Source organism: Salminus brasiliensis, chromosome 22 (assembly GCF_030463535.1).
Source record: "Salminus brasiliensis chromosome 22, fSalBra1.hap2, whole genome shotgun sequence".
NCBI classification, from domain to species: domain Eukaryota; kingdom Metazoa; phylum Chordata; class Actinopteri; order Characiformes; family Bryconidae; genus Salminus; species Salminus brasiliensis.
In genome coordinates, this window is record NC_132899.1 from 17,526,592 (window position 1) to 17,550,540 (window position 23,949).

Sequence of the window (23,949 nt, forward strand, 5' to 3'; positions counted from 1 at the left end):
CCGGCCCAGGTGCGCCCTGTTAGGGTGGCTGTCTGAGTGCTGGGTTCTACCTGTGAGCGCTGCGTTTGTTGTTAATATGATAAACCAGAGCTGTTCACGGGAGTAAAGCCGTTTTGCAGCTTAAAAACAGGGAAATTGGTCAGAGTCGTTGCACAAGTTTTGACGCCAATACAAGTTGGACTGTCCTGGAAAAAGAAACAGACCACTGGTGTAACAACGTTGAAGACATCAGCCCAGGAAAACTGCAGCAGTTGATGAAAACATTGTGTGAGTAGTGAAAAGTGACGAGTTATCCTGAAGCAGAGAGGGAGATATCTGGAAGGGGTCACAGTCACACCTAGCTACATTTTGGGTTTAATGTCTTAAAATAAAATAGAATCGTTCTGCTTTAGAAAGTAGAGTGTCCGAAGAGCAGATGTGTGGCTGTAACTGCTGGTTTCATATTTGAAACATTGGTTTGAATTTGAACCCGACAGAAGTTTTTACATCAGTATCATCAAATCTGTGCCGAATGGATCAATCAGAACAACAGAAATGGACAATTAAGAAGGACTTTCTCGTTTGAAGTGATATTCATATTCATGAAGTGATAAGCACTAAGTAATTCTACTCTTTATCTCAAAACCGTCCTAAAGTAGTCAGTACTGCATCTTGCTGTACCCAAAACAGGATCACATTTACCAGTGTATTATTAAACAACCAGCACATGTTCTAAATGACCAGTGTACCAGCATTTTGTAGAAGAGACGATTTCAACCTTATATTGTAGAAGGCTGTTTTCCATTAAAGAAGAATCATCTTACCAGGCAAAGACAACATTCAGAAACCATTTAAGCACTGAGCAGGTTCTTTCAGTTGTTCTGGTTCTGTATGGAACAACTGTTCTAAAGTACTATTGAAGAACCCATAGTATAAGGATGTGGTGATAGAGGTTCTGGCTGCTGTAGGATGTGCTGGTTGGTGTGCCGGCTGCTGTAGGATGTGCTGGTTGGTGTGCCGGCTGCTGTAGGATGTGCTGGTTGGTGTGCCGGCTGCTGTAGGATGTGCTGGTTGGTGGGCCGGCTGCTGTAGGATGTGCTGGTTGGTGGGCCGGCTGCTGTAAGATGTGCTGGTTGGTGTGCCGGCTGCTGTAGGATGTGCTGGTTGGTGTGCTGGTTGGTGTGCCGGCTGCTGTAAGATGTGCTGGTTGGTGTGCCGGCTGCTGTAGAATGTGCTGCTTGATGTGCCGGCTGCTGTAGGATGTGCTGGTTGGTGTGCCGGCTGCTGTGCCGGCTGCTGTACGATGTGCCGGTTGGTGTGCCGGCTGCTGTACGATGTGCCGGTTGGTGTGCCGGCTGCTGTAGGATGTGCCGGTTGGTGTGCCGGCTGCTGTATGATGTGCTGGTTGGTGTGCCGGCTGCTGTACGATGTGCTGGTTGGTGTGCCGGCTGCTGTAGGATGTGCTGGTTGATGTGCCGGTTGGTGTGCCGGCTGCTGTAGGATGTGCTGGTTGGTGTGCCAGCTCCTGTAAGCTTTAAGATTTTGTATCAGATGGTTGCTGGCAGCCTTAAGAGGTGTTGCATGGTGGGCCTGCTGCTTTAGAATGTGCAGAGGGGTGTGCTGCCTGCTTTAAAATGTGCCAGTAATTGTACTGCCAGTTGATGTGCCGACTGCTTTAGGATGTGAGGATTGTGGTGCTACTGCTGTAAGATGTCTGGTTACGCCTGCAGAATGATGTGCAGATGTGCCAGATGATCGGCCGTGTTGCCATGACATGTTGGTTGGATTATGTACAAGGATGTGCAAGATGGTGTGCCGGCTACTGTAAAATGTCTGATTGTGCTGACAGCTGTAAGGTGCCGGTTGGTCAGCCAGTAGCTTTGAGATGTGCCGGGTTGGTGTGCTGACAGCTTTAAGATGTGCCGGTTGGTCTACCGGTTGCTGTAAGATGTGGTGGATGGTCTGCTGGTTGGTTTGCTGGTCAACAGCTGGCAGCTGGGAGGTGTGTCAGCCAGAAATGCACCCGGCAGAAAAGAATCCCTCTCCCACACTCTGAGGAACCTTGTGGTCACAGGTGGAGCAGTTTCAGTACTAGACAGTAGTGCAGCCCGTGAGGACGCTCTCTATGGTGCGCATGCAGAAGTTTGTGAGATCTGAAAACAGATCAAACCTTTTGAGGCTTCCCTGGAAGAAGAGGTGCTGGCAGACAGATTTCACAGCTGTCTTGGTGTGAAGCTCATGTTGAGGTCATTATGTCCCATTATGTCTCAGTAAATATATTTCTGATGGGGCTATTCACATGAAAGTTTCACCAGCTGTCTGTAACAACCCTAATAATCCACACATACAAAGGAATGTACAAACCACACATGCAACCAAAGTCCATAAATGATGTGTACTGAAGTTTTAAACACGGTTACTGAAATGTATTTACTGCATAGTAGAAAATGATTTGGTTGGTAATGACCGCTTTAAGATGCCTCCAGTATGGAGAAACTAGTCGCATGCATTGCTCAGGGATTATTTTGGCCCAATCTTTTACACAAATTGTCTTTGAATCTTGGAGGTTCTGGGGGGTCCTTCTGTAAACTCTGATCTTCAGTTCTTTCCATAGATTTGTAATTGGATTCAGGTCAGGTGATCGGCTGGGCCGTACTAGCAGCTTTTTTTTTCTTTCTCTGAAACCACGTTTCTTTGGCTCTATGTTTGGGATCAGTGTCTTGCTGTAATGTCCACCCAACAATACGGTTTATAAGGTCTTGAGAGAGCTTTTTGTTTTTACCGATCACAAGATGCTTGTGTGACACCTTGCTAATGAGAGACCTTTTTATGGGAATCAATTAGGTCTGAACCAGCTAATATATTTGCACTGATAGGGGCAGGATTGACAGGTTTCAGCTGATTTGGTGGCTTTCCATTTCTTTTTGCACATTTTTTTTCATCATGTGCTCAATATCTTTTCCCTGTGTTATTACACTTTATCACACACAACTTAATTTATGGACTTACTTGGTTTGGTTTCTTTGTATGTGTGGATTACAGGGCTTGTTATTTCTCAGTAAACACATTTCTGATAGGGCTATTGACATATCAATATGTTGATTTATTCAGTTCTTATTTTCCCAAACAGTGTAATAAGTGCTGTTTAATTGGATGAAGCTCAGCAGCGTCAGAGTAAAAAAATATTGTACTCATAACAATAGTAGTCATCTAGTAGAATCTGTCGCTACTGATGTATTTAGTGTGTGATTACATGTAGCAAGATAAATGTCTTAAAAATATCATGATAGAGTATTTTACCATATCATCCAGCCCTAACTTTAGGTATTGTAAAATTAACTAATACATTTTTTTGAGTGAAATGCAGAATTCTTAGCAACTGCCGGGAATCAGAGGCCACTTGCCTATGTTATTGGTACATTGTCATTAGGGTAAAACCTATTTTTGCTATGTATTTGCTGAATGGATTTTGTGGTATTGCAAGTGGATGCTATTGTTGCCAAGTTGCTGGATGGGTTCTATAAAGTTGCTTATTTGTTGCTATGGAATAACTACGGTGTCAGGCGGTAGCTGTGGTTGGTTGTTTGCTATTAATTTTTTGTATCAGGCCAACATAAGAAAGCTATGTGGAAACCATATGTCTAATCAGAAAGCTGTATCACCCACAAGCCTGAAATCACCCAGTCAGAATAAACAATCATGTTGATGGCTCAAACTATGGGACAAGTTAGCAGCCAAAATCTGGCAACATTATAAATCAGATAGTAACTATGCACATGCCATGGTTCTGACTGATATCTGAACTGCAGCTTATCCACAGCTTTTAATTTGAGTCTTCATCTGCCATTTGTATTCCTAATGTCTAGCAGATAATAACAACTTAGTCCTAAAACAAGTGAATCAACAAATGAACGACAGACGTGTTGTGGTGAAAAGTTTACAAATTTACTCAGCAGACTTAATGGTAGTGTCAAATTACAAATGGTAGTGTTCTTTTACATGATCAATTAACTACAAAAATATATTCTAAACCCCAAAAATGCTGAGAGCATTTTAAGAGACAGTACCAAAATATTTCCTTAATCAGAAAATACAGTCCACCATTAACAGATTTTCATATACATATATATTAAACATTTGACTACAATATCTTAAAATTACATTCCTAAATTACATTATGCATAACTGGCATAAAAAGCTGACAGTAAAAAAAAAAAGGATTAAAAACCAAGCCCCTTAAAAAGTACCCCTAAAAATTACAGCAAATGTGCTACACAGTAGTGAAAAAGTACCTACATTAACTACAATGTTCTCTTTCTCTTTTCTTTTTTTTCTTGCCTGGACGGAGGAAAAAGGCATTACTACTTCTTTTAGAGTACTTAGTAAAAGTATTTGATATACATGTGGTTCATCAGGACTCAGGAAGTTTTAGCTCTTTAGTACAGGTCCTAAGACTCCTAGGTGTTCATATCCTAAATCCCGTCCAATAACTGTTGGTATCTTTTCCCTTGTGAGACACAATATTCATGTAGATTTTCTTCAATCATATACAAAAATCATGCGTGTAAAAATTTAAATTAACAGATAAAAGTTATAAAACATAAAAAGGAATGCCCCTGTCACCATTCTTCTGCTCTGCGACACAGATGGCATAGCTGCAGCCCCACAGGAGCGCAAGGGACATACAGAAAGGTGAAAGGAGGCTGGTGCTGGGGGGGGTCGGGGGGTCGGGGGGCGGTGGTTGTTATGGAATCGGAGATACAGTGGTTGGTCTTGGCAGGCACAGGTGGTGGTCCCTCTGACAACCCCCTGGTGTAGCAGGCATTCCTCTCTCCAGGGCTTCACATGGTTCAGTAGTGATACTAGCAGTAGTGTTCAGGTCTTCAGCAAGGCCGGAGTGGACGTTTCAGGCACAGGTTACAAGGCTTAATCTACAACGAGAAACAACATACAAAAACAATTGAATGTTTTATGACCAAAAAAAACAATCTTTGTTTAACTGGTTTCACCCAGAAGTGTAAACATGAAACCTAATTGAACCATTCTACTTAAAGGGGCCATAGACTGTCAACCTTTCCCAGCATAGTTTTTAAAATCATTCAAAATAGAATCCTCGAACTAAAACAGAGATGCGATTTAGTTATAGTGGTGGAACGGTAAAACATGACTGACTTCAGGAAAGACTGTTGTTGATACTCGAGAACAGCTCCTCACCTCCAGAGTCTGCTAGCTATAAGAATAGTTTGCTATGTGAACCAGGCCTCATTATCTCTGCTTATATTGTGCCATTTGAAGTTTGCTTCTTTAGTTTTTACCTGGAGCTATGAGGATGAATAATAGAAGTCTCTTTCTTTCACCATTTTTTTTTTCACCAGCTAAGTGGCTATGTTTAGGATAAGGATATTGATATTGGCTGGTTTATGGCACCAACAATGACTTAAAACCTACATATTCTAGCTTAGTTTTAACACGGTCACGTAAGACAGTTAATTAGTGTTTTTGTAACAGTGTTGCTATCCTCTCACTTCCCTACTTTGGCTTTCAGAAAGCCCACATTTGCTCCAGTTAAACTCTTCTCTTAGAAAATGATTGTTCAGATTATATATATTTTCTCATTTTATATATATATATATATATATGAAAAAAAAAAATTTATACAATATATAAAATGCTTACCTCCATTACTTAGCACCTTGCCTGATGTTGGCTTATTTTTCAGGCTGTTTTCCAAAAACATCCTTAAACCACACAAGCAAACATGGCAGATGTCAAATAACATGTTAGCACAATGCTAAGTATGAAAGCAGGCAAGCACAGCAACAGAGGACACTTACTGATCTCCTTCTAGTGATTTTTGGATCTCCTGAAGCACATCTGTAAAAGTAGCAGGAGACCAAAATGACACGACTATCTAAACTTTCAGATGTTCTCCAACCAAATAGTCTCCAAGCAGTATAACAAACACTAAACAGCATTATGAGGTCAGGTAAAATGATGTCTTTCAATAATGTATACATAAACATGTATATACCAACCTATATTTCATTAGCACAGTCAAAGTATGATAGGAAACAGTATGGTTATTGTGCAGACGTGTGTTTGTTATGGATCATGCATACATAAATGGTTGCACTGGACAAGTTATGACTTTGCAGACAAATACGACTGATGCTTACGGCAATTCTTGCACATCACATTAAAAATACAAAGCAAGCAACATAGAAACAAACTCGAGCATTCTTTAACACCGCCCTTTCTTCCATGTTTAAACTTTGGCAGAATTTCAATGGCCTTTTTTATGCTACTGCTACTTGTTCTAAAGGGCCACTGTTAACTCATGTACTCACTCTCATCATTCAGCAAAGCATGCTCCATTACTTGTCTAGCAGAGTTTTCTGGAACATACAAGCATTTGGGTAAGTTCAGCGAAGGCTTGCCGACGTTTGAGAGAACACTTAAGCAACAAACAAGCTTTTGTTGATGATCATCTCATTACTTAAGGACACTGCTTGAGTCTTGAACAGTAACCCTGTATTTTGCTCACTGTCGAAATGCTTAGCAGAGAAACAACTGGAATGAAGTGGTTATTTTTCTATTTAATAAAATGGTTGGTGAAATCCAATGGCAATAAGAGGTTTATTAGCTCCTAATCTACATATCTTAAAAATCAAATAATGCTGAAACAATTATTACATTTTAAAATGAATGACCATACTATTGCCATACTTGTACATAAACATCCTGCTAGCTTCACATAACTTGCAAATATATACAGTTAGAAATCATGAATTAAACCATTTCACTCCAGCAGTGTCTGAGCACAGCCAAACAAGCAAGACTTGACATTCTCTGCCAACAATACAACATAACAATGGTAAGAAGAATGACACATGAACAACTGTTGAAAAGGTGAATTAAGTGAAACAGCAGTCAATAAAGCTGACGACATGCATGTTTTAGTACTGGATGCAATGCTTCTACAATGATCATTCAAAGACCGTTTCATTACAAATCTCACCATAGCTGTCGCTGTTCCTTCTAAAGTTTCTGCAAAGATAAAACAAAACAAGCACAGTGTAAAGCAAGACTTTTGTACATTACTGAAAACAGTAATAGCTTTCATTGTATAGTTACTAAAAGGTCCACTAGGAACTCATTCTCTGAGCCATGTGAAGGGAACCGATAAGATAATCTACCCATGTTCCGTAGACACTCCATCGGGTTGGTCTCTGTGAGCTTGGCTAGAGTGTGATGTGGGCCTGGTTTGGGAAGGAACCTCCACTAGACAGCGGGGTTCCACCATCCAGCGTGCAGAGAGAGAAAAGCGCTCAAACTCGGACGGAGAGATCAAGTAGAGCCCTGAAATGCAAGGCATTGTAAGGCTTGTTTTGCGTTCCATGAAGTGAATCACTCCGAAGATGAATAAGGGTAAAGTTAGGGCAAGTGTCCATCAGTGTCTGTACCAAAGACCTACCTTGGCCATGCTTGGTGAAAACACAGGATGCAATTCCACTCACATCCTCTCTTCGTATGCAGGGGTAGTGCACTTGCATTTTGATTGACGGCAGAGAGATGACATGTAGCTCGCCTTGATTGGTTAACACCACCAAGCTGCTCTCTCCATAGTCCTCAACACGGCTGCTTCCAAACCAGGCCACACCCGCCCGACGCACTCGAGAACCGTCAATTGCTGTCAGTTTAAGCTTTGCTTTGCTGCTCACTTTAGGCAAATTGAATAACTGTGAACAAAAACAGAGGAAAAAACTAACAAAACTCTACACCAACTCTACCGCTCACTAACAATGATTATCCAACTGATTTTGTCTTAACCTTATTTGAGACTGAAAATATTGTATCAAAAAAATGGTCAAAAAACTGGCACCATCCTAAAACTGGAATCCCTAGCATCTTCAGCCTTCTCCGATATGCAAACTTTAGTCCTGCAAGGCTCAGTATGATGTAGGGGCATCATACATGATAGAAACTGAAACACTGAAGTCAGAGAAGAAGAAACCACAACTAATGCTTTTGCAAAACCATTGACAGGAAGGTGTATTCTATTTCAGTGCATTACAACAACATACATATTGTTTTATATACACTATATGTCCAAATGTTTGTGGATACGCCTTCATAGAATGCCTTTAGCTACTTTAAGTTGCACCCATTGCTGACACACGTGCAAATGCACACACAGCTTGTCTAGTCCCTGTAGACACGCATAGAATAGAAGAAAAAAGTAGGACTCCAGGACAGAAAAACATGACTATATTGGGGGTTTCATCTAATACTTTTTGGATTAGTAGAGACAGTTACTCCAACAAAAGCAGGATAAACTCTAACACTCTTGATTTTGGTCCCAATACAATTTGGTGTCCCAATACTTTGTCCAAAAAACTTTCCACAACAAATTTACTGTGTAATCTGTTCATATTTGTAGTGTTTTTGTTGAACCTGTATAATTTGTGTTTTAAGAACATTTAATAACTGCTCCGTCTCCCCTTATGCCACTCTATACAAAAAAAAAACAAAAATAATAATAATCTAAAATCACAGCTAAGATTTTAAAAACAGTACATGTGTCCTTTCTGACCTTTAACTGCTCTTCTGAGACGACGAGCAATTGGTGAGAACCTTGCATGTCAGGGCTGCGGGCAAGATCATGTGCCACCTCTAACGGTTCAGGCAATGGCGCACCCCTCCCATCCAAAACTGCCAAGCCTACAACTGGAGCGCGATGCATCAGCTGGATCTCTTTAGCTAAGGGGGGAAAGCAGAGAAAAAGAGAATGAGACAGAAAAAAGGAGGGGGGGGGGGGAAGGAAGACAAAAGAAAAAAGAAAAAGTACGCTTTTGTTTTTAATCTTTAGTTTTACTTTTTTTTTTTTACCTCCATGAGCTGTCAGCTGATCATCCATTCTTCGTTCTACAGGAGGGAGACGCAGCATGTAGGCATAGACAGCACCACCATTGGTCCCCGCCCACAGGGAGGGTGTGCTTTGGGAGCCTATAAAAGTGATGGTTGTATCCTTTACATATTGTGAAAATTTGAAGCATAGCAGGACAATCATGTAAAGTTATTCCAAGATACTTTTTCAAAGGCAGAATCTATCCAGCATATTGTTAGCTTACTGTCACTGAGGAACGTGTCAGCAAAGTAGAGGGTCCTGACAAGACCAGTAAAAGAGTCATCAGCAGAGCGAGCTTCAATCTTCCTCTGGACTGGTGCCAGCTCCATTTCATGCAGAGCCTCTGCCTCTAACCGTGCATTTATTTCCTGCAGCTATAGCCAGAACACAAACATGCTGTGAGTGAATCCTGTTTTCTAGAATGATTGTGCTACATCCAGTACTTTTGGGAGGAGAGAGGAATGAGGTGGGTTGGTACTCGTCCAACATCCTGATCTCAAACACTCTTGTTGCTGAATGCAATCAAATCTTCACAGCAATACTCAAAGTAGACAGCTTTCCCTAGTGTGTAGAGACAATTACTTTTACAAAAGAGAAACTTAAAATATCCTTAATTTAAAAAGGTGATAATAAATAAGCAGGTGTCCCAATACTTTTGTCCATATAGTGTCCTCCTAAGTTTTACTAACGCAACCGAGAGAGAAAACTACCTTGGCAGCATTGGTGGGATTGTGTTTGCGCATAGAGACCCGGCTGCGTCGAATTCGACGAAATGACTGGCGTAGAGACTTCTTAATGGACTTCACTCTAGACAACGGCCCTTCTAGCGCCACCTGGTCATTGGGGTTAAGAGTGCACCTGTAACAGGACAGTTTTGTAAGAATCACATCTTAAATCAATGGAATAATATAATGGTCAAGTAAGAATGTAAGAATTGTCGAAGGCTTTCTATCTAAAATATTTACTGCATTTAGAATTAAATAAAAAGCACAACTCACTTGACCAGGACATTGTTCTTTTGCAGGTAGTCATAGACACCAAAACCATGGCTGGTCCCAAAGGCCACCAATTTCCACTCTGAATGCAAGGCAATTGCTGTGACCACTGCAGGGGGCTGGCACTGCACCAAAGCAAAAGGCTGAAATCCTGGGGGAAATGTTACGGGCACCTCCCGGAGGTCCAGACGTGCCTGGCCCTTCCAGCGGAAGCCTTCTTGACCCTGCAGCAGGTCCACTACCGTGGCTTCCACTGTCTGCTCAGCTGCCTCATCGTTCATCTCCAGCACTAGGATCTGAGAGACAGTTTCCAGTTACAGAAGGCAATGGAAGGTCAGTGATAACATGTAAGGATTGATGATTAGTGATTTAAACCAAGCTAATGATTCCCATGGTTAGAAGTTACAAAGAGTTTCTACCATCAGAGCAGCACACAGAGAAAAGTAGGCTGTAATGTGTGTCAACTACACCAATTAAACTCATTCAATCTGATTTCTGTCTCAATATTCTGTTTAAATAAATGAAGCCTGTGCTCCATAAACAAATAGAAATACAATTTAAATACATTTATGCCAATCAAAACAACTTACTTGTCCTGCAGTACCTGCTACAGTCAGGTAACCACTATATTTACACAGATGGATTTTCTGGATGCCAAGCCGGGGGTCATCACTGTATGGATCAAAGCAGCCCACCTAAAATACAATAAGAACAAGAAACAAGAAAAATCTTACCCTACGCTGGCCTTAAACTCACACTACAGTGAGAGCACTTTAGCTGATATCTAATTACTAAAGAACCGCAGACAGATTGTGGACCTTGCGAAATGGTGGCCACTCGCCCTCAGTGCCCTGGTTCATGTTGTCATTGGGATCAGTGTCTGTGTGGAAAACCATAGCTGTGCTCAGCTTGTATATGGGGTAGAGGCACACCCCCGAGGCATCCCAGAAACGCACTGTTCCGTCTTCATGCCTAGAGAGAGGAAGCAAAAAATTTCAATGTGCTTAACGCATAGCAGGTTTGGCAGGTGTGCCTGTTTCTCATACCGAAGACATTGCAAAATCTCAGTATGCTTTCATGGAATGCCCTGGAAGCTCTTTGTGATTTCACCTAAATTCTCTTCATGTGCCTTATACTTTCCTTGAAAGTGCACATTTGGTTGTGTCCAATTAAAGTGTTGCACAATAGAACAAGGAAGAGTCGTGGTACTTTTTCATTAAACCATAACTAGGCAAGCGTTTATTAATAACAAAACCCAATCTTTAGGGCAGAGAAAAACTACACTGTTGGGTTTTCATGTGTCCATTTTTTAATAACTCTAAAACATGTTAGTAAAAGAAGTCAAGAATGGGACCTGCAGACCACTTACCCGGTCAGCAACAGGTCTCTCTGAGGCGGGTCTGGGGCAAGGTTCTGTCCTCCGTTTATTGGCCAAGGCTACAAAGAGATCAAATAAAAGCAAAGCAAAAAACAAAACATCTATCAGAGGTCTCTTCACTAGCATGTTCTAGTCAATTTACTGTATTACATGCAAACCTTTATTGAGTAGTGCGTGTTCTGCAGCTTGCCAGCAGCCTGGACTCTCTCCCACAGTTTAAGTGGAATGGAGGAGACATGGTGAGAGCAGGTGATTGCGGAGCAGTGCAGTGGGACCAAGTATGGGGTTTGGATCACGGGCCATCCATCACTCTGCAGATCTACCACCACCAGCTCCTCTTCCACCAACACCACCAGAGCACTGGGATCCCCTGCAGAGCAAAAACCATATACTCAATCATTAATAAAAGCCTTGAGCTAAGCCTGAACTTGAAGAAAATAGATGAAGGCAGCAATGAGTCCACCATTGTGTGCAATATTCTGTGCCTCTATGAACAGATGCTGCAAAAGTGTAAATGGCTGTTAATCAACATACAATCACTCATACAGGTATAGAGATATATATCTACCTCTATGGCGCTCTCCATCTCTGATGACAAAGAAGTCTATAATGCGGGAAGTGAAGTCCAGTGCTACATGCGTCTTGCTGTGTATGACAGAAATACAATGTCTGTCTCCATAGCTGGCCCTTGGCATACCACCACTAAAGATGAGGAACGGGGGACTGTAAACAACAAGATGGGAAAAATTGATCACACAGTAAAGAACTGCAATCTTTGAAACAGTATAGTAATAATGAGTATACTAAACCTGTGCAAATTGTCTATACACTTTGTGGGGAAAAAAATAAATATGTACCTAAAAAAAAAGTGATAATGCTAAACAAACTGGAATTTAAAGAGTGGAAAATATGAGCCTTCCAGTAGGGGTTAAAAATTAACTTGAAATGGGTGAGTCACACTGTTCTAGTTAACAACATAGCAAGCAAACACACCTGTGCCAGGTCCACAATGATTAGAAGAGACAGACACACACACACACAAACTCAAACTCAAACAGACTCACCCTTGTCGTGTTGATATTTGTAGAATTTTGGAAATGGCCTTGCATGGGAAGGAGCCTGAAAACAGTAAGGGAGAAATTTTAGAAGGAGAACTCACAGAACAATATACATTCCCAGAGTAAAAAAACATGTTAGTTAAAAAAAATGTAGTTAAACAATAGTCTTTTGATATAATGTTTATGAGGGTATTTTACCATAAGGGGTCTCCTGTTTCTCTGGTTCAGTCTGTGGATCCTTTCCGGTTACCGTCCAGTGGCAATAGCTGCCATCGCTATGGGAACTAAGAATGTTTCCTCCATCCTCCATCCACCACACACTCTCCAGCTGCTGCAAGAAGAACCAATAAGTGTCATTTTTAGGAGGACAGCAAGGTTCATGTATATGTTTTTTTTTACTCTTAAAAGCAGAGGCAGCTCCAAAAAAAACAACAAAAAAAAATACAAAAAAAAATATTTTATATATATATATATATATATATATATATATATATATATATATATATATATATATATATATATATATAAAATACTTAAATGGTAACCAAAATAATATACATGCTATGTGCAGCTTTCCAGAACCTTAAGTTATGAAATGGACCAACTGTAAGGTATTCACCCTCCCTCCCAAACAGTACGTCATGCCAGATTTTTGCTATTTAAGCCATTTTGAAGAAAATCCTGGAAAATCATGTGAGCACTCTTTCCAGTTGCTAATGTTAACATAATTCTTTTTGTATCTGCTGACCTCAGCAAGGTAGATAAAAATCCAGTGCTGGGTGTAGTTATGTCTGTATCATCCAAGCAAAGAAAAACAACACAATAGAAGTCTGGGAAATATAGTAACATTAACAACAGTATGTTAGTGTTCAGAAATCTCTTAAAACTTAAGTCACAGCCATTTCTCCTTAAGTTCTCTTTCAATAGTTCGCCATACCTGTGTTCCCAGGAAGTGCTGAATGGCACACCGACGATCCAGGTCCCAAAGAACCATCAGGCCTCGACTATAGCCTATCAAGACCTGCCGGGGGTTCAGAGGGTTTTCTTGTAGCGCCTCCACACACTCCAGGTTCCTGCGGCCCACATATTCTTCTGGAACTCTGGGAGAAGAGCATTGACCGATTTTGAGAGAATAAAATGTAAGGCATGTAAAAGTGTTGCATAAGGTTATTCCAGCTGAACTATTTGATACCCACAAGGACAAGTACAAAAAAGGTACAACCAAGTAATGAGCAGGTCAGAAAAATGATTATTTTCTGTTGCATCCAAGAAACATGTACAATGGCGTCTGGAAGTCTGAAAATGCTAATAAAAATGATTCTATTTTGCATTATTTGTTATTGATTAAGTTTATTAAATGACAATCTGAATGAAAAGCTTAAAAACTTAAACATATAAATGCTTCTTTTGAGTATCTCAAATTAGTGGTGGGACAAAGTAAAATCAATCAATTTCATCACAAAATGACACATTAGTATACAGAGAACTCAACCTGTGCATAATTTGTTTAACTGAATTCTTTGGAGTGCAGATGGACATGTTGAATAAAACCATTGTGCTGACTGTGTATGCTTAGTATGCTTTTTTGAATGTGGAATCAAAAGGTTATTTTGCCCTTTCCAATCTATAAAAACATTTTCACAAGGTTTCATCAAATATCATCAAATCCTCAAAACATTGTTCCACAATATACTGGACAGTAGAGACAGTTACTCCAAAAAAAAAAAAAAAAAAAAAAGCAGGATGAACCATTGATCATATCAGCTCAAAAACATCGGCCAAAGCCATAGAATATAAAACCGTTTCTTTCCAGGCTTACATTTTAAAGTGTCACAGATTTTTTAAAGAGGTCTTCGTGTTTGGCTTTAAATCAAGCTGTTTATCTGCACTAAAAATGCATTACACCAAAAGTTAGGGACCTCTTACCTTATAAACATGCTCTTAATTAATACTGAATAATTCCCACAAAATCCTCTCAAATAAATAATTGAATGTAACTGAAAAATATGCAAATGAAAACCAGGTTGCGTTGATAGAGACGTCAACCCACCTGCTCTGGACATCCTCCACACTGATGTTGTTCTCCTCTAGCTCCCTGAAACCTGGCACCTCCACTACAAAGACATGGCCACCTTCAGTGCCCAGGAGAAGCAGCTCACCTGAAGAGTGGGCCAGGACGGCAGTTACTCGCGTCACACTAGGAATGGCACTGCCATAGAAAATACAGGGGTAAACATAAGTTAATTATTTGGAAAATAATTTCAATCATTGCTTAATTACTATGTGATAGAATATATATATGGGTGGATTTCAACTCTTTTCCATGACTTCCTCTGACTTCACCTTTTAGTGTATCATCATAATGGAAGAGTTTCAGCGGTGTCTAGATGTGTATGAGTCAGTGTATCTGAGTAGGTGCCTCAGTGTGGGTGTGGACATGTGCTTATGCCTTGGCTCACAGCCTCAGTGTCTTCATGGATAGAAATGTGACATACCTGCCACTGTAAGGCATTACAAACTGTCTGTGTTTGACCACATCTGACTCACCCAGGAGGACCAGTGAGTGTAAAGCGTCCTATCTCCAGCAGCTCTGACACACCTTTATGAGCTCGAAGTGTCCACATGTGCAGACTATTGTCATCCAATAAGGTAACCAGCTCAACCTACACACACATTGAAGGGAGTGGGTAAACACAGTTATCTGGGATAGTAAAAAAAAAAAAGGTTGCAAAGAGAATACATGCGGTCACACAAAGACGTGTAGTTTTTGACTTTTTGATACAACTTGAATCTTGCTGTTTTTTTACATTGTGTCAAAATTTCATGATGAATGCACTGAAAATGACTAATTAATTGAATTAAATGTTTACATTAACTTCCATTCAAAATGAAGAAGGGTTTTCCAATTGCTGTACAGATGCATTTTGGGAGATAGAAGGTCTATACACAGAGTAGGAAAGAAAGCAACATAGAGTAGCTCAAAACCTTACCTGGCGTGGGAGAAAGTGCACCTGTGTAACTGCAGCATTCTCATCATGCAACCCCATAAACTCAACTCCTGGAGCTCCATAGCTTAGAGAGGGTTAAGTGAACCAACTACATCAAATACCATGAAAGAAGTACAGATGTCAAAAACTTTGCATATATAAGAAGGAGGAACATTTTGCAGACTAACAAGAGTATGCCCGTTTCAGGAAGCCGCAAAGACTACGGATCCAAAACAATGACAAAGAGAGATGCCGCTAATTAGGCACTTTAGTGTTAATACAGTTAAGCCCAAGAACATAGCCTGGTTACACTAAAAAGAGAATAACTGATATTGTGTGCACTACTAAAGCTGGCTGCTCTGCAGTTTCTGACAGCCATTGCGCAATTCCGTGGGAAAGCAGGTAGAGCACAGTACTCCTAGGTGTGTCAAACAGTGAGTAGTGGAGGAAACAAAAATGCACCAGGCAGAAATCTACCATTACACCCTGTAAGTTTAAAATCAGTCTCAGAGAGTAGAATAGATCTGAAGGGATTTCTGAGACATTCCAGCTTAGGCAAAACGTTGGCTCAGCAAAGCACAGCACTGCATACTGACACTTTTCCTGTGGCACAGATCACATAGGATACAGTTTGATGGCTCCGGATCTGGTACCAATGGCCAGGAGCTCCAGACTGGGACTGAAGCCCAGAGCACTCGGTTGGTGGGGGAAGCCATGCTCTACAGTCTGGACAAAGGAGAGATGGACAAAGGGAGGGAGAGTGTTAAGAGCTTAGGAGAAGTAGTCATTTAAATATTAAGCGAGAAAGCGCAGCTGACAAAATACTAACTTTGACATCAATACTTGACGTCAACAAAACAAAACAAGGCGTTAGCTATAATGATGTGTGTGTTAAATCACCTTATTGAACTGGTAGAGCTCTTGCTTGAGTTTGTCCCTCTGAGAGTCATGCCCATGTCGCCGGAATCTCTTCATTCTCCCGGGACAATCAAGGGCCTCACACTGCCCTCTGACCTTCTCTCACCTACCAGACATACCGGAGAAGGCAAACACAGAGGAAGGGATAAAGACAACAAAGGAATCGATCACATTATCTTTCCACAAACTACAAAATAAACAATAATAAATAAAAAAATTTTAAAAACAAAGTACACAAGAATGTGCAACAAGAACACAATCAGCCTGCCTGGAATTAATTTCACTGCCCTTTTAACCCATTTATTCATCATCATCATCATCATCATCATCATCTTATCTACTTCTTCCTGGTTAGCAGGTAGAGAGCCTACCCGGAATCAAAGGATCATTAAGTGCAAGGCAGGAATACCCCCTGGACAGGGTGCTACTCCATCGCAGGACACAGCACACATTCACCAACATACCCACACCCGGGGTATCCTGCTTTTGTTTTGAGTAACTCTCTCTACTGTCCAGAGGCTTTCTACTAGATTTTGGAGCCTTGATATGGATTTGATTTAATTCAGCGACTAAAGCATCAGTCAGGATGTTGGATGATCTCCATTCCACCTCATCTCCAACTCATGCCAAAAGTATTGAATGGAGCACCATTATTCCCTGAGAACACAGATCAATGTTTGATCTCAAGGGTCTTTACACCCCTCCAGCCAACACCTGGCATTAGGCATAGTGCCTACAGGTTCAGGTATATCTGCTCTAGAGTGTCCTATTCTATTGGCCACACTTCTCTACAGGGGCTAAACTAGCTATGTGTGTGCGTGCATTTGGACATCTATGTCCACAATGGATGCAACTTAAAGTATCTGAATGCATTCGTTAGAGGGGTTGTCCACAAACATTTATACAAAAAAACGTTCAAGTGCCTAGGAGTTTTGCACAGTTTTTGTACCTTTGAGGTTACAAACATTCCTCAAATAGATAACATGACAAATACCAGACCACAAATGAACAAAGGTGTTTTATGAAGTTCAGAGCAGAAACAAGGATAAAACAGTGTATGTGATTTAAAAAAAAGATGGTCAAGGGGAAAGAATTCCGGAGGAGGGGCTACAGGCTGTTGACTGAAACTCTCCCTCCTACTGTTCTGTCTCTCACTCTCAGCTCCCCCCTCCCAATGGACTGCCAGTTTCATAGACGAACGGGGGGCTGGAGGTCAGTGCGGTTTCAACTGAAGCACCTTTTGTTCTCCTGGAGCAAGGAGCTAAGCCCCACTCTGCGACAAACAGCAGCTGATGAAAACACCTGTTGCACTGAGAAAATGTTTGAAAGAGAGTCTGTTTCAGGAGGATAGACTGGAGAAGAGCCACCAGCTTTCCCTCATCTAAACCTATTCAACAAATTGCAATCTGAACCACTGGACATCAAAAACTATTAACTCTAATCTTTAAACATAAGGACCCCTGAAGTTTATCAAAAGACCTTGCGTTAAACACTCCACATCTGTCACGGCAACAAAAAGGACAGCCATGGTGACCACAACGTTTACGTGGAGGCCTAGCTGTTCTGCTCTTCGCAGCACAGAGTAGCATGAGTAAGGACTGCCAGAGAATGCAGGGAAAATTCCAGTGAAGGAAAAACAGAAAAGGGGAAAAAAAAAAAAAAAAAAAAAAAAAAAAAAAAACACTTCACATGACATGAAAAGTCACATGATGTCAACTTGAAAAGGACCGTGAAACACATAATTTAAAGTGTAAATGACTAAAATTATAGCTTTGCCTGAAGGTCAAAGTTTAACCTTTTATTGCACCCTCAACATTCATCAACAAAGCCAGGTTGACGAACAATGCCTGAGAAAAAAAGCTACGGTTCTATGAACTACTTTTTTGGTACTTTTTAGCATTTTTCTTTCCTCAGTTGCTCAGTTCAACCCGCTCACATATTTGTGCAGTTATTCATATTATTAACCAAACACATTTAGTCATCATCAGGCATGAGGCTGCTCCCGGCTCCAGGGCCAGCACTCACGTCCTCATTCAGCAGAGGGGACAAAGCCAGAGGGAGGTAAAGGGCCTGGAGAGGGCAACCAGGCAGAAAGGGCCTCTGTGAACCTCAGCTTAGGGGACAATAACAGAGTGGGAGGTCTTCTACTTAAGAATATTCTCGGCCTCTGCAGCCATTTAGAAAACTCACAGTGGGAGACCTGAAGCAGAGGGACTGGAGACGGAAAAGAGGGGAGAAATGGACTATTGGTTATGCTGAAAGAATGCATGGTAGAAACTTTGTTGTACTCATTTTACTCTTTGATGGTCCTTCAAGGGGTAAACACCAAAACAGCACACACCTAGTCCTGTGTAGTACTACTCCACTAAACTGAGTTATAATAAAGACCCTCATAAAAAACCAGTAAGACATGCTGAAATCTTTGGTGTGTTTTTTTTACTGTTTACTATAGTCAGTTTTTTCAGTAATTTTCTTTTTCCAAAATTAATTGAATATTTGCCAATGTAATAAGCAGATTACTCTGTTATTAATAGTCATTGCTGACAGCTCTATTAGTGTTGCTTAAAAATGTTTAGCTCTTGAGGAGGTTATTTAACAAAAGGGAGTTTATGTAGGAGGGAAAGACTATGCACTGCTAAATTAGTGGTCTGAGGCCCAAGCAGGGAGGACTAATTACTCTGTACTTTAGTGTTGCAGCAGCAGTTTAGACATCTGGGCCTACAGAGCCAATGCAGAATTCACACCACTAAATAGGTGCTCCACATAGCTTTTCACCCAATTAGCTAATCAACATACTGACTGGTAGATTCCTTATGTCTGGGCTGCTCTTAACTCCTCAGTGTATCTAAAGCAAGAAAAGCACTCAAAGCTTTGAAATTATAGAGGTAGACATAACCTTTCAGCATATTTCCATGTAGGCTGGAGTGTCAACAAAGGGTTTGTTTTTCAAAACATGAACCAGAAAGTATTTTTTGTAATTACACAGAAAGAAAGGATCATGCATTACTCTGAAGAGTCACTTTCACCAGCATTCTTAGACCAGAGATAAAATCAGAGGTTGTACTGAGAAATCAATAGTCACGAGGACACCTGCTGGACAGGTCGTGAGAGGTGACCTTGTATGACGATAAGACAAACACCACCCACATCCTCATGTTACACCATCTTGTTTAACTGCCACTATGCAAAACTGTGCCTTGGCACATTTTTCTATGATCAGGTAAAACTAAGAATCACCAGTTTAATCAATTGAAGTAGCTACAAAAAAAGACAGTGGCTTAAAAAAAAACAAAAAGGAAGAGAGTTCTTTTCATGTCACCTGTTACAACAGCAACAAGCAGGAACACGAGGACCTAAAAGTGAAAGTGGGTGAAACACAGCCACTCCCAATTTCATTGCTTTGTGCTGAAAAGTAGGTCCATATATTTAAGACCAGACAAGAAGTTGCTTAATCATTACGGTTGATAATTATTTGCAGTAGCTCAACTACGGTCATAATTCCAGGAACCTGGCACCCATTCTTGGTGACAAAGTAGCTTCTATTGTGGATTACAGCACTTTATATGCATAAGACGTTTAAATGTGCATATTAAATAAAAGACACGGTGAGTCAGCGACGGACTAGAAAGGGGCGTGTGCCATTACAAAAAGTTTGGGAAATCCTGCATTGAGTTACAGTGTTTATCAAGACCCGACTGTCCTCTACAACTCTGATATCACTGCATTCTTGGCATAGTGCTGCACTGAACTAGTAAAAGTGATCTTGGGTGAAGACAAAAATCACAACCTGTCCTAACACGAGACGCACTATCAGTGGACCTCTCCGGTTTGATCTAGTTCCTTAGAATCAGGCTCACACCAAGACAATCCAATGACAAATACGGAAACCATTTAGGTGGAATCACTGGTATGATGAAGATCAGTTATTCCATATACTGTAAACCACACTACAAGACACTTGTTTAGTATTCTGTCTGCGTCAGCTTGTTATATGTCAACTCTTAGGTTGACAATGGCAGCAAACTCAGCTTTAGATGATTAACAATAAAGCTATTACTACAAAATCTCCCACATTGTGATGTTGAGCAGTCCAGCCCATTCAAAGCAGAATCCACTCTCAGCTTCCCATTCAAATGAAAAACTATATATTAAAAAGTCTAATACACTATTTTAGAACTGTAGACAACAGGTGAAGGTAATCTTTAACAGAACCTTGGTTCAGTTGAGAGCATGCAAAGCTAGCAAACAGGTGACTAACGCTGGACATGAGGATTTATCACAGTATCAGGAATGCATTTGGCTAACAAAATTTAGACAGCTCCAACAAGGACATGGGGAGAGGATGTGGAAGTGTGGAAGTAGGCAACTTCCTCCATTTCTCACAGGCCAGCATGAGGCTCTATTCTTAGTGATAACTCCCTTCACACTCACTGTCAACTGGTCCGACCCGAAGCTACCCTGGAAGTGCGAAGCCCTCATTTATCCGCTCTTCTTCCTCTCTACATTCCCCTCTCAGATAAACAAAACTAAGAGCAGCCACTGGGTGTGGTTCACAGGACGTCAGTCCCCAGGCTCACCCCCTTCCTGTCTTCTCTGAGAAAAAGAATGAGATTAAATGTAGGTGCGAGAGAAATCTCTCAAACAATTTAACTAAGCGAAAACAACAGCAATTGGCAGTGAAATACAGTAAACAGTAAAAACCAGATGGAACAACAATAAGCTGCAAATGCATGTCTGCTGCTCGCTCAGTCCCTTATTAGCCAATTACAGTTAAGGCCACTGAGCTTTTTTTGGATGTGCTACCACAGACATGTCTTTTATGCTTCTTGCAAAGCAAGAATCAACCACTATTCCTGATAACTGTAGCTTCAATTTCTCTGGAACAGGCTGTCATATTTTCTGATTTAAGGGACTTTACTCCTAAGTTCTTCAGGCAAGCATGGGCTGCCTGGCAGCATTTTTGCTTTCCTTTCAGAGGAAGCACCTTTAAGTACTGTGTAAAACTACGGCACTACTTTTGGTTAAATAAGCAGGATCCCGACATCATTATCCAATCATTAAATCATTCTCCCAGCACTCAAAGCCTCCTACAGCCTTTCAAACATACCACTAAAGATAGGTAAACAATTTTGAACTTTTTATTATGTGGCTATATGGTCTATTCAACAAACCAATCTACAAGTTCATGTTCATGTGTAAGTGGGGATGTTGTTGGCCCCCTGTTTACCAAAACAGAGTCATTTGGTCAGAAGTAAACATCTCTAGGTGCAAAGACCAAACAATAAGGGTATCACTTAGTCCCTAGGGCTGCATTTTCACAGAAAGTATGTATGGAAAGTAAACAAAGATACAACTGACCACATCAGCCTTGGCTTTACCATTTAAGTTTCATATATAGGAACTGTGGCTGAACATCCTCTTCTGAATAACCCTGTGTACACTCCCCAAGCACATTATTAGAAACATCTGTACACCTACTCAGACAGGTTGGTTCAAGTATCTCGATAACTAAATTTTCAGCACAATAGTTTTTGACACTCAATAGTGCAATAAGGGGAAAAACCTTGAGACGAATGGGCTACACGAGCAGAAGGCGACGTGAGGATGCACCAAAAACAGAAAGCTGAAGCTGCAGTGGGCTCAGACTGACCAAACCTGACTGCTTCAAGATAACGTAGGAAAACACTTGAAGGGAAAAACAAAACTAGGCTTGGTCTGATCAATCTTGATGTCTGCTAAGGCCCTCAAATGGTAGCATCAGAACTTGCTACATACAGCATGAACACATGGATCCAACCTGTCAACAGTCCAGGTTAGTGGAGGCGGTGTACACGTGTGGGGAACGTTTCCTTGACAGACCGTGGTTCCTTTAATACCAATGAATAACAGCTTGCCTTCAAGGTCATAATTCACCCATTTTTCTAACCTCTACCTCCAGCGTAACTCCACACCAGGTCACAAAAAAATATAAATCGCCTCAAACTGGTTTCTTAAACACGACAATGAGCTCAGTGTTCTTCAGTTCTTCCCGGTCACTGGATCCGAATCCAGGAGAGTACCTTCAGAATGTGGTAGAACGGGAGATTCACAGAAATCAGCACACCTGAACAATCAGGAGAAACTACATGTCGCAATCATGTCAACTGAACATTTGAGGAACATTTCTAACATCTCCATGAAGAACTGAGGCCGTTTTGAAACAAATAAGGCCCTGTCCAGTATTAGAATAGTTTTCTTAATAAGGTGATTGGTGAGTGTATAGCCAGGACTTAGTAACAGCATTTTTAGTCTCCTGACCAGGCCTACACCCCGCATGGATGATCAGCCTTAGTTGGTTTGCATAACGAATGACACATTAGAAAACGAAGGCACAGGGCAGCAGAGTAATACGAGCAGCTCTCAGGCGGATGTGATTGTCTTCTTTGCTCGCTCAGACCTGACAAACCGGTGGAACAGAAGCACTTCACCTCAGCCACTCCGCCCCCAACCCGAAGCCGAGCGAATGGCCGACCACCGGTGGTCCAGAAAGTAAAAACCCACCCCAGGATTTTGTCCCAACTGCGTGCACAGGTCGCTCCAGCAGCAGCAGCAGCAGCGCTGCCCGTGCAGCTGGAAGAAAATCCTGGGGTGGGTTTTTACTTTCGGGACCTGGAGTTGCCACCTCTGGTGGCCAGTGCGTTTCAACATGAAGTCAGGGAGAGATTTACCTTACCTTCAATACAGACACACCTCACTAGCTTAAACTGTTGCTCAACAGAGAAATCAGATCGGTGGCAACATAATATAGATACCTGTAGTAGTTAGTTATTCACGCTGGTATGTTTTTATGATGTCTCATACCATCCTTGCTAATCCCAAAAAACTCTCAATAAGCTTAATAAAGAAAGCAGCTAAGCTAGATAGCTAATAATACTTTCCTTAAGCTTGACGTCTGTGTGTAGGTTAGTTTCCATACTGAACAGACGGACAACACAACCTACTAGCAAAGAAGCATTTAGCAGATTTTACACGAAATTTCACTTTACAGCGTAATCTAGCCAAATTAATTCAATGGCCAACTCACGAGAAGTTAAAAAGCGACTTCTCAATTAGCTAGCGACGATAGCCTAACTGGCTACCAGTCTGAATGGGTTGGCTCACTCACCAGCGAGCCGTATAGAAAACGGCTTCTACCTACAAACACGTCTCCCTCTGTGAAAACACCGCTCTGCTAACCAAATAACTCAACTGCAACTAAGCTACATGCGCTTAACTGATCCCTACCAGCCCTCAGCACCTGTGGATGTTCAGCTAGCTGAGCTAACAGCGAGCTAAGCCAGGCGACACTGCGGCCCGTCAGAAACTCACCTGATCCGGAGCGACGTTGTTGTCCCAGCGGCGGTTACTGTTTACGGTAGTCGGGCCACTCTCCCAGGGCTACTTTTCTTTTTTGGAAAACCGCAGACACCGCGCGTTTAAGTTAAGGTAATAACAGTCATAAAACGCTATAATTTCCACTGGTTCAACTAACGCTAGAGCAGAAACACACAGGTTCCTAAAGCTTTCAGAACCCTGCTGCAGCCTCGCCGTTTCCTGCGGCCACAGGCCCGCTGCGAGTGGAGGGTTTTTACCTCCAGTCAGAGCGGCTACGGCTCTCGACTGCAGCTCAGGCTCCTCCCAACAGACACGGCCGGGGAAGCGCAGCTCGTCCAGCAGAGGGAGTGAAAAAACACAAGGTACGAAGCAG

The 23,949-nt window shown here is 41.5% G+C and overlaps 1 protein-coding gene and 1 long non-coding RNA gene across 3 annotated transcripts; one reads left to right on the forward strand and one right to left on the reverse strand.

Annotated features, from left to right (window-relative positions):
• LOC140544356 (uncharacterized) lies at positions 1-13,881 on the forward strand. Its single transcript, XR_011978245.1, has 3 exons — positions 1-267; positions 9,912-10,215; positions 13,268-13,881. It is a non-coding gene; the product is annotated as an uncharacterized lncRNA (long non-coding RNA).
• llgl2 (LLGL scribble cell polarity complex component 2) lies at positions 3,903-23,847 on the reverse strand. 2 transcript variants are annotated; one of them, XM_072667866.1, is made up of 26 exons: positions 23,571-23,847; positions 16,206-16,329; positions 15,934-16,031; positions 15,309-15,390; positions 14,866-14,981; positions 14,369-14,527; positions 13,256-13,418; positions 12,517-12,649; positions 12,325-12,379; positions 11,829-11,983; positions 11,419-11,630; positions 11,252-11,319; positions 10,701-10,854; positions 10,473-10,577; positions 9,886-10,178; positions 9,598-9,745; positions 9,111-9,261; positions 8,869-8,985; positions 8,573-8,739; positions 7,454-7,718; positions 7,176-7,338; positions 6,998-7,026; positions 6,327-6,374; positions 5,814-5,853; positions 5,656-5,717; positions 3,903-4,910 (listed from the first exon to the last, which is right to left on the reverse strand). In XM_072667866.1, exons 2-26 carry the CDS (start codon positions 16,278-16,280, stop codon positions 4,906-4,908), a joined length of 3,063 nt encoding a protein of 1,020 aa, XP_072523967.1. In that variant the 5' UTR covers positions 16,281-16,329; positions 23,571-23,847; the 3' UTR covers positions 3,903-4,905. The 2 variants fall into 2 exon arrangements, with proteins under 2 accessions (XP_072523967.1, XP_072523969.1); XM_072667868.1 differs by lacking the exon at positions 6,327-6,374.
• Positions 23,848-23,949: the final 102 nt, after the last annotated feature.

Bases quoted from the DNA above. Each gene is read 5' to 3' on its own strand.
- llgl2 (XM_072667866.1), bottom strand. From the start codon at position 16,280: ATGAAGAGATTCCGGCGACATGGGCATGACTCTCAGAGGGACAAACTC. The intron at 11,320-11,418 runs GTTTGCATGTAA...ATCTCTTTGTAG, and splicing joins ACACGCACTACTCAATAAAG to CCTTGGCCAATAAACGGAGG. The intron at 8,986-9,110 runs GTAAGCTAACAA...TCACTTTTATAG, and splicing joins TGACACGTTCCTCAGTGACA to GCTCCCAAAGCACACCCTCC.